Below are 10,498 nucleotides of genomic sequence, written 5' to 3'. Positions count from 1 at the left end.
CCTATCAGTCTAAACTGGGATGATAGGTGTATCAGTCTAAACTGGGATGATAGGTGTATCAGTCTAAACTGGGATGATAGGTGTACACACTGTTCTCTCTGTGGGTTGAACCAGAGTGGTCAAACTGAGCTCTCACACTCTGTAGTAACACGTTTCAAAACCTCAAATAAATAAATAAAATGAAAAAAAATTACATTACTGCTTTTTAGTTACACAACAATTAACAGGCAAGGCAATATTTAAAACTTGTTAATAGATAAAAAAAAATATTGCTGATAATAAAACGTTTTTGTAGTCCTGTTGTGTGTTTTGAGATCTGGTGGATGGTTGAGTTACTGATGTAGATACATTGTGTTTACAGCATTTTTGTTTTTAATGAGTCGAGTAATACAGTGTCCACTTACTTCAGTGCCCCTTTGAAAATATCAGTGTTGCATTTCAATGTCACTTATAAGGTAGAATAAAAAAAGAAAGAAAAAAACACCTCACTGCTAAATTTGTTACTTCTGGTTAGCCTAAACGTCAACGGAAGAGACAGAATAAACAAGCCTAAACAATCAACACCTGAACTTGACCATGATAAATGATGAGAAGGGAGTAGCACGGGAAGAATCAAATTAACAGCAAATACTATATCAAACAGGAAAACAAGGAAAATACAAAACATGAGGAATAAACCACATGTATACAGTATATCGTATAGATACTTTTCTTCATCATTATGTGAAATGCAGTATCATAGTGTCAGGACTAAACAGATGGTGAAATCAGACTGCATCAGAGGAAGTGAACACTGACAGGAGGAGCTGATGATGTTTAAGGGAAGAGCTGTAACCACAGAATGAAAATAAAGACTGACAGAAACAGACGATGGCTGAGAAGTGTCACATGTGTCTGCTGGGACTGATCCTTCTCTGTTCACTTCTCACAGGTAAAAGAAATCTGCATATGATCTATAAGAGAAAAGATGCATGATGTGAACAACCATCTATACAAACAATTTAGTTTAACTATTCTCACATAGTGTCTCAAGTTTACTTATCTACAATTTCATCAAGTCGTTTTCTCAGAGTCATGTGGTGCAAATACTGTTTTATTCCTTAATGCATGTTTAGAATTGTGCATATACTGCTGTCACACTCTTAATTATTTTGCAAAGCTCTATTTATGTTAAAAGAATTATAAAGTAAACTTCATGTAGCATACCCTGGTTAGTTTATGAATATATGAACAGATAATTTTGGCTCCTAGAGAAAAAGGTTTGGGTTAATCAGCATGGAGTTTGGGGTTTGTTTGACAGTTAGTTAACCTTGCTTTCTGCAATACTACCCTGAACTTGTTTTCAACACCAACTGCTCTGCCTTGATCATTTGTTTGACAAGACAAAAAAATCTATCTCATTTATTCAAACTTCTTTAACTCAACACCTTCAAGCTACAAGCTTTATAAAACACTTCAAATAGGCTTTTTAAAGCAAGCTTCAAAGTTTGTTCACAATCTTTAATTGTCTATTATTATTATTATTATTATTATTATTATTAATAGGTACTATTGAAGTGGATGCCAATACCAAGTTCTGCAGTTCTGGTAAAAATGTAAATCTGCCCTGTAATAATGCTCGTTCAAGCTGCACATCAACCGTTTGGATCTATAGCAGACAGTCTGAGACAGTTGAACTGGTTCATGGAGGGAAGAAGAAGAATGATATAGAGAGACATGAGAGACTGAGTCTGGGCTCTGACTGCTCTCTGAACATCAAGAATGTTACAAAAGATGATTATGGATCTTACAGCTGCCAGCAATATGTGAATGGACAACAACAAGGAACTGAGGAACGTATTTATCTGCATTTTCTTCATGGTCAGTGTTTCTTTGAATATTGTGATTATACAGGTGCATCTCAATAAATTAGAATGTTGTGGCAAAGTTAATTTATTTTCATTAATTCTACTCAAATTGTGAAACTCCTGTATTAAATTAAATGCACACAGACTGAAGTAGTTTAAGTCTTTGGTTCTTGTGATGATATTGGCTCACATTTAACAAAAACCCACCAATTCACTCATCACAACAAATTAGAATACTTCTGACCAAAAAAAAAAAAAACAACATAGTGAATTGTTGGCCTTCCGGAAAGTGTGTATTTACTGTACATGTACTCAATACATGGTAGGGCCTCCTTTTGCTTTAATGCTTCAATTCGGTGTGGCATGGAGGTGATCAGTTTGTGGCACTGCTGAGGTGGTATGGAGTCCAGGTTTCTTTGACAGCGGCTTTCAGCTCATCTGCATTTTTTGAGCTCTTGTTTCTCATTTTCCTCTTGACAATACCATAAAATACTTTTGGTGCATTTGGCAGTGTGGGCATGTGCCAAATCCAGCTGGAAAATTAAATCAGCATCTTCAAAAAGCTGGTCAGCAGAAGGAACCATGAAGTGCTCCAAAATTTCTTGGTAGGCAGTGACTTTGGTATCCAAAAAACACAGTGGACCAACACCGGCAGATGACATTGCACCCCAAATACACAGACTGTTGAAACTTTACATACTTCAAACAACTTGGGCTATGAGCTTTTTCAGCCTTCCTCCCTGGTTTCCAAATGAAAAACAAAATTTTCTCTCATCAAGAAAAGAGGACTTTGGATCACTGAGCAACAGACCAGTACTTCTTCTACTTAGCCCAGGTTAGACACCTCTGATGTTGTCTGTGGTTCAGCAAATTCCTTGTCACATCTGTGTGTGGTGGCTCTTGATGCCTTGACCCCAGGCTCAGTCCATTCTTTGTCCATTCTTCACTCAGATTCTTGAATCAATTTTGCTTATCAATCTTCATAAGGCTGCAGTTCTCTCTGTTGGTTGTGCACCTTTTTCTTCCTCACTTTTCCTTCCACTCAACTTTCTGATAACATGCTTAGATACAGCACTCTGAACAACCAGCTTCTTTGGCAACTAATGTTTGTGGCTTACCCTCCTTGTGTTGGCTATCAATAGTCCGTTTCACACGTCGGACTTCTGTGTGAAAGCAAACACATCCCGGGATTGATTCTGAGACTGATACCAGATCGGGGACCAAGTAACATTGCCAGGTTCAGTCCCGGAACAAGCTCTGTGTGAACAAAAGATCTAATGTCGTGTCGTAGTGATGATGCACGTTATCACGTGACTCTTTCACCTGGTGTTTTGAAGGCAGATCAACATTCGCGACGAAAAAATATGTGCAAACTGTAATGAAGCAGAGATCAGTTAGTTCCTCAGTCTCCTGATGTCACGTGTCGTTACGGGACCTTTACGGGTTGTGTGTGAATGCGCTGACATATTCTGGGTAATCACCGGCAGTGTGAAAGTGCAAAATCTAGCTACCCTGGAACAATTGCCGGGACACATTACCCGTGTATTTGCCAGAAACGCAGTGTGAAACGGGCTAATGATTGTCTTCTGGATAACTGTCAGATCAGCAGTTTTCCCCATGATTATGTAGACTAGTGAACAACACCGAGAGACCATTTTGAAGGCTCAGGAAACCTTTGCAGCTGTTCTGAGATGAGTTGATTAGCTGATTGGCATGTCATCATATTCTAATTTGTTGAGATAGTGTTTTTGTGAAAATGTGAGCCAAAATCATCACAATAAAAAGAGCCAAAGACTTAAACTACTTCAGTCTATGTGCACTGAATTTTTTAACACACAAGTTTCACCATTTGAGTTGAATTACTTAAATAAATAAACTTTTACACAACATTCTAATTTATTGAGATGCACCTGTATGGTGATTTGGTATAACAGTGGTATTGTTGTCCCTAAAAAGACTGAAATCAGGCATTTAATCTCTGTTTTATTTTCTGTTTCAGTCTCTTCATCATCCACTCAGATCAGAAGCGGCAGCTCTGTGACTCTCTTCTGTCAGTTGTATTATGATCGAGTCTCTTGTGATACTTTGGTCCGTGTTGATGAAGTCCAGCTGATCTGGGTGAATCAGGCTGGTGTGAACCTACAGACAGACTCTAGATATCAGATATCACCAGGAAACTGTAACAGCACTCTGACTACAACACTCCTGGATGAAGATCACAACACAGAGTGGAGATGTCTGATTACTCAGAGAAATGAAGCGAAGACCTCAGCCGCATATATTGTTAGGTATTCAGGTAAGATACAGAATTTCTTTAATAAGTATTGGAAGGCTCTCCAATGAGGAAACATGACATGATTGATTAATGTTCCTCCAACCTATATAGATAAATATATCATTACCTCAAACACTGAGATGACTTCAGCTGCACACACACACACATGCTGTTAAAAACACAATGTATTTATGCATGTCTTATTTATGTCACATTATTTTTTAAATGAACTGATGACCAGGATACACAGATACAGCTAACAGTACATCAGAGACTGTAGACTTTATGACTGATGGATCAATATTCAGAGGTATGAAATGGCTTTTTTATGGACTAAAACTAAAATTTGAATTTGAAAACAGCTTGTCAGTAATTGTTCATTGCTTCATACCCTGTTAATAAACAATTTACAGTTTTACAGATTCATTCTGGGCTTTCTCTCTATCATCTGTCCATAGACAGTGATTGTGCAGCAATTCTTAGAAATGTAATATTTATATAATATCTTTTTTATTTAATCATTTGTTGATTGATTTATGGAATTACATTTGTTTCAATAATAATGAACGAAACTTTATAAAACTGAATGTAACTTTTCAGAAACTATCAAAAATATGCCATTACAAAAAAAGGAAAAAAACAATGAAAATGAAAAAAGTGAACTCAGTTGCAAAAATGTAACAGTCTCTTCAAATATGCTTCATTCTTTGTTAATGATTTTCAAAAAGATTTGTTTTTGCTAATCGTGGATTCTGAATTCATTGCCACAGATTTTGCTTACAGTTCACAGTTTTTTGTTTGGTGTTTTGACACAAACCTCTCATGGGGGCGGGCTTAACAGTGATCTACTCTGATTGGATAGTGAGCTTTTGATGGACAGGTGCTCTCTGACCGGGAAGTACAGACGTCACTCAGTGGCGTGCATATTGAAAAGCTCTCGTGATTGTGATTTGTATTACTAAATATGTAAATAATATTTGACCTTGTCTCAGTCTGTAAAGATGAGCTCTTGTCCTTCAAGGCAGCTTGAAGTAAGCTTGTGGTACTGAATGACAATAATAACCCACAACAAACCGTTGCACACTGTTACATGAAAAATTGTATCGTTGTTATTGGTTACTTCAGTAACACAAGCTTACTTCAAGCTGCCTTGAAGGACAAGCGGAGGAGGAAAATGATGCCGCTCCGTGTCTCTGTCTTCTGAAAGCTCATCTTTACTGAGACGATCGAAGGTCAAATCTTATTTATATATTTAGTAACGCACGACGTATTGCATACAAATCACTGCGAGAGCTTTTTTTTTCTTTTTCTATTTTTATTAATGCAGAGAACAAAAACATACAAAGGTTTAAACATACATCACATAATATCCACCATGAAAAAAAAAATCTAAACAAAATTAAACAAGGAGTTCAAACAGAGGCAAACAGAGAAGACATGTTTACAGTTGGAGAATTTGCATTTGTGAATGTGAAATTTGTTTAGGAAATTTTTTAATTAATAACAAAACTGTTATTTTCGTTTGTGGGGTCAGAGTCATAATACCCAAATATAATTTTTTACATATGTACTGAGAAGCCTGGCAAAATCTTACACTTGACAAACACACTAATGTCATCCCAAAGTTTCTGAGTGTATGACATGACCAAAATAAGTGTACAGTTTCTTCAAAAGTCGAACAAAAAAGAGCATGTTAGATCAATGTCAGATTTACATCTTTGTTATAACTTCTTCACAGGGTACAACCTGTGTATGAGCTTAATAAATGTCTTTCACTTTGTCTGTGAAAAAAAAAATTTGCGGTAGAGACCAGATTTAATCTCCGCGAGAGCTTTGCAATATGCGCGCCACTGAGTGGCGTCTGTACTTCCCGGTCAGAGAGCACCTGTCCATCAAAAGCTCACTATCCAATCAGAGTAGATCACTGTTAAGCCCGCCCCCATGAGAGGTTTGTGTCAAAACACCAAACTAAAAACTGTGAAAGGTAAGCAAAATCTGTGGCAATGAATTCAGAATCCACGATTAGCAAAAATAAAACATTAACAAAGAATGAAGCATATTTGAAGAGCCTGTTAAATTTGTGCAACTGAGTTCACTTTTTTCATTTTCATTTTCATTTCTTTTGTAATAGCATATTTTTGATAGTTTCTGAAAAAGTTACATTCAGTTTTATAAAGTTTCATTCATTATTATTGAAACAAATGTAATTCCATATTGATTGATTCATGAATTATAATATATTTTATACACTAGATTTTTTTAAATTATCATTGTAGTATTATTAGTACATTAGTCATTTACTGATTGATTGATTGATTGGTTCATGAATTATAATATATTTTATACACTAGATATTATAGTATTATTAGTATTCAATGTATTTTTTAATTGTTTAATAGATCTGGCCAACAAAATAAATAAATAGGCATGTAGTTCTCACACACAGTTGACAGAAACAGAAAAGACAAACACAGGGTCGTGATAAGCACAGTATCAAAGTCTAAAACTAAACCTCACTTAAAACTTTAGCATGTTACTTCACAAGTGCTGGCATTTTCCATGAATGCAAATCTTGTTTCACTTTTGCTGAATTTTACAATGTGTGTTTTGTCATATTCTTCACCTGGTTTGATGGATCCCAGCATCTCCTTCCACACAAAGAACTGCAGGTGAGTTTCATGAGGGCCGAGAAAGAGAGAGTCGATTAAATGAATCATTATGACTTGACTATGCATGGTTTTTGCATCTCTACAATACGGTGCATCTGAACTAATTTCCTCCAGCCTATATAGATAAATAGATCATTACCTCAAACACTGACAGGGCTGGACTGGGACAAAAAAAGGGCTCTGGCATTTTTGCTCAGACTGGCCCACCACAATCGGTCAGACACAACCAACCAGTACACCATCCTTGCGGTCGCTGTAGATATGCATATCTACCGTTCTATTCCCAAAAACCCCTACAAAGCTGAGAACTAAGTGCCATGGACCAGTGTACTCACTCTCTCTTGACTGACTCCCTGGTGATCAAAGGTGCTCTCCTACACTGCTAACTAAACCTGGGTTGACTATAGAGAAGGACAGAGAGACAGAGATAATTAAATTGTTGGAAGAGTTATTAAAAGTACACTTAGTAAGAATCCATTTTGGTTATATAGTCCTGTATTCTTGAAGAGCAGGATTTCTAGATGGACAATGTGCTCCATGTTATAAAAGCTAGGTAATCCTTTAGAACCCAATAAAATGTGGATGTAGAATTCTGCTAATTCTAAAAAGAAATGGTTTTTTTCCCAATGAACCAGACAGCAGAAAAACTAGTTTCCAATTGCAAGTATAGGCTACTTTGTTTTAAAGAGCACAAACCCCTCTTTTATATGACACCAAACAACAATACCTCTCATTGTTGAGATACTTCCCATAAAAAAAAAGAAAATGAAACTATACTACCAAATTACTCATACAAAACGTCCTAATAATATATATGATATTCATATTATTCACTCACCATTAATATTGCATATTAATGATATTGTAAATTAATTAGAAACATGAGAAAATATCTACTTCGTTGAATATACAGCTAAACTGTCATGATCCTGGTCTTTTCCTCTGTCTCTGTCTCCCTCTTGTGATCACTTACTCACTCTATCACGCACACTCCTCCGCTCATTATCACTTTCAGCTGTCTCCCCTTTCATTCCCTCACCTGTCCCTCTTTTGCCCTTGATTGTCTCTGCTTGTTATTCTCTCTTTCTAGCCCTGTCTCATTGTCGGATTATTCGATGACCTTTCGTGAGACACGTCTGTTTCCTAGTCCTGTCCTGTCTTGTCCGTGGATTGTTTCGTCATTATTGCAACTGTGAGTTATACTGTCATTGGACTGTGTATTATCCGGCTGTGCCTGTTTGCAGAGAACCTGTGCAGCACCTGCCCTTGGCTTTTCACACCGCCGGCGGTCTTCTCTGTTTTTGGACTGGGAGTTGGCATCCCGGGATCCCTGCCTCTCCTCTCATGGAGATCTATGTAGTTTTTTCCCTTAGACCCGGTCGTCTGGCAATTTCTGTTTTGGCTGAAAGAAGTCCGTGATTTTTGTTCTCTTTATGCTGTGAAAGACTATTTTCTTTATTAAAGACTGTCAATTGCACCCCGCCCTGGTCTACCATCGTTCTTAACCCCTAACAGAATAATCCGACCAGAAGATGGACCAGGCGAGTGGTAATCCCCTCCAGCGTGCGGTGGAGCTCCAGGGTGCTCTGCTGGGGAGACATGAGGGGGATTTATCCACCACGAGACGAGCCGTAGAATCCCTGACCGCCCAGCTCTCAGGTCTAACTCAGCAGTTCCATCACTACCGTCATGAGGCCACTGCAGCAGCCGGACAGCGCGACCCTTCTGAGCCACGCATAAACAACCCTCCGTGCTATTCTGGTGAGCCTTTACAATGCCGAGCCTTTCTCACCCAATGCGAGGTTGTTTTTTCTCTCCAGCCGTCCACCTACGCCAGGGATCGATCTAAGGTGGCCTATGTGGTTTCTCTTCTCAATGGACGGGCTCGAGAGTGGGCAGCGGCGAACTGGGAGGCAGAGGTAGACTGCGTCTTTAAGTTTTCTCTGTTCAAGGAGGAGATGATCCGAGTATTCGACCGGTCTGCACATGGTGGTGAAGCGTCCCGTCTCCTATCCACCTTGCGCCAGGGGAGGAGGTCAGTCACAGACTTTTCTATTGAGTTTCGTACTCTGGCCACTACTAGTGGATGGAACGGCCCGGCACTAATCTCCCGCTTTCTCGAGGGCCTCAACGCTGAGATTAAGGATGAGATCGTTGTCCGAGAGGTTCCTGACAATTTCGACTCCCTAGTCGAGCTGGCCCTTCGCATTGAAAGACGCTTCGAGAGGCGACGGTGGGCTCGCGGATTGGAGGCTCCGTTACTCCCCTCTTCCACAGCTACTCGTCCGCCACTGCCCTCTGCTGCTAATTCTGAGCCTATGCAGCTAGGGGGGCTTCACATATCTACACGGGAACGCCAGTGCAGGATTATGGATCGTCTATGTATGTACTGCGCTGCCGCTGATCATTTTGTCTCCAGGTGCCCAGTAAAAGCCAGCGCAGGGTTGCTGGCGAGCGCTACATCATGGGTCTCTCCGTCTAAGTCCTGCACTTCCCTTCCCGTTCACCTCCGGTGGCTGGGATCGTCTGTTTCCTGCTCAGGATTACTGGATTCGGGGGCGGTGGGGAACTTCATTGATGAGACTTGGGCTTTAAGACAAGGTATTCCCCTCTTAGATTTGCAAGACTCCACCCCCCTGTTTGCCCTAGATGGTAGTTCCCTTCCTAGGGTACAGAAGAGGACTTCACCATTGACTCTTACTGTTTCTGGAAATCATAGAGAGACTATTTCTTTTTTTATTTTTCATTCCCCTTTTTCTCCCGTGGTTTTAGGCCACCCGTGGTTAGTGCTTCACAACCCCCAGATTAACTGGGCAGAAGGCACTATTCTTTCTTGGAAATTGTCCTGTCATGTAGATTGTCTGTCTTCTGCTGTGCCCCCTGTCTTGCCCGTAACTGTTTTTCAGGAGGAGCCAGGTGACTTGTCTGGGGTTCCGGAGGAGTATCACGATTTGCGGGAGGTCTTCAGTCGTTCCCGGGCCACTTCTCTCCCCCCTCATCGCCCGTATGACTGCAGTATAGATCTTCTCCCAGGTACAACGCCCCCCCGTGGTAGACTATACTCATTATCCGCCCCCGAGAGGGAGGCGCTCGAGAAATACCTTTCTGAATCACTCAATGCGGGTACCATCGTTCCTTCCTCGTCTCCAGCGGGAGCCGGTTTCTTCTTTGTTAAGAAGAAGGATGGCTCCCTGCGTCCCTGCATAGACTATCGGGGTTTAAATGATATCACTGTGAAGAATCGTTATCCATTACCCCTGATGTCCTCCGCCTTCGAGGTCTTGCAGGGAGCTAAGATATTCACTAAGCTCGACTTGCGTAACGCCTATCACTTAGTACGTATAAAGGAGGGGGATGAATGGAAGACCGCGTTTAATACGCCCCTCGGACACTTTGAATACCGGGTTCTTCCCTTCGGATTGGTTAACGCCTCCGCGGTTTTTCAAGCCTTAATCAATGATGTCCTACGAGACATGCTCAATGTTTTTGTATTCGTCTACCTAGATGACATTCTGATTTTTTCGCCGTCTCTCCAGGTGCACGTCCAACATGTTCGTCGTGTTCTTCAGCGTCTATTAGAGAATCGACTTTATGTTAAGGCCGAGAAGTGTTCTTTCCATGCTCCCTCAGTTACGTTTCTGGGCTCTATCATCTCGGCAGAGGGGATTAGTATGGACCCTGCTAAGGTCCAGGCTGTTACCGACTGG

The 10,498-nt window shown here is 40.2% G+C and overlaps 1 protein-coding gene across 1 annotated transcript; it reads left to right on the top strand.

Moving 5' to 3' along the window:
• Window positions 1–739: 739 nt before the first annotated feature.
• Window positions 740–8,151, top strand: LOC113116778 (contactin-3-like). The gene is made up of 4 exons (XM_026285105.1): window positions 740–931; window positions 1,546–1,860; window positions 3,847–4,143; window positions 8,036–8,151. Exons 1-4 carry the CDS (start codon window positions 871–873, stop codon window positions 8,149–8,151), a joined length of 789 nt encoding a protein of 262 aa, XP_026140890.1. The 5' UTR covers window positions 740–870.
• Window positions 8,152–10,498: the final 2,347 nt, after the last annotated feature.

Source organism: Carassius auratus, chromosome 16, assembly GCF_003368295.1.
Source record: "Carassius auratus strain Wakin chromosome 16, ASM336829v1, whole genome shotgun sequence".
NCBI classification, from domain to species: Eukaryota; Metazoa; Chordata; class Actinopteri; order Cypriniformes; family Cyprinidae; genus Carassius; species Carassius auratus.
Note: the sequence above shows the minus strand (reverse complement) of the source record. Positions and strands in the feature narration are given on the sequence as shown.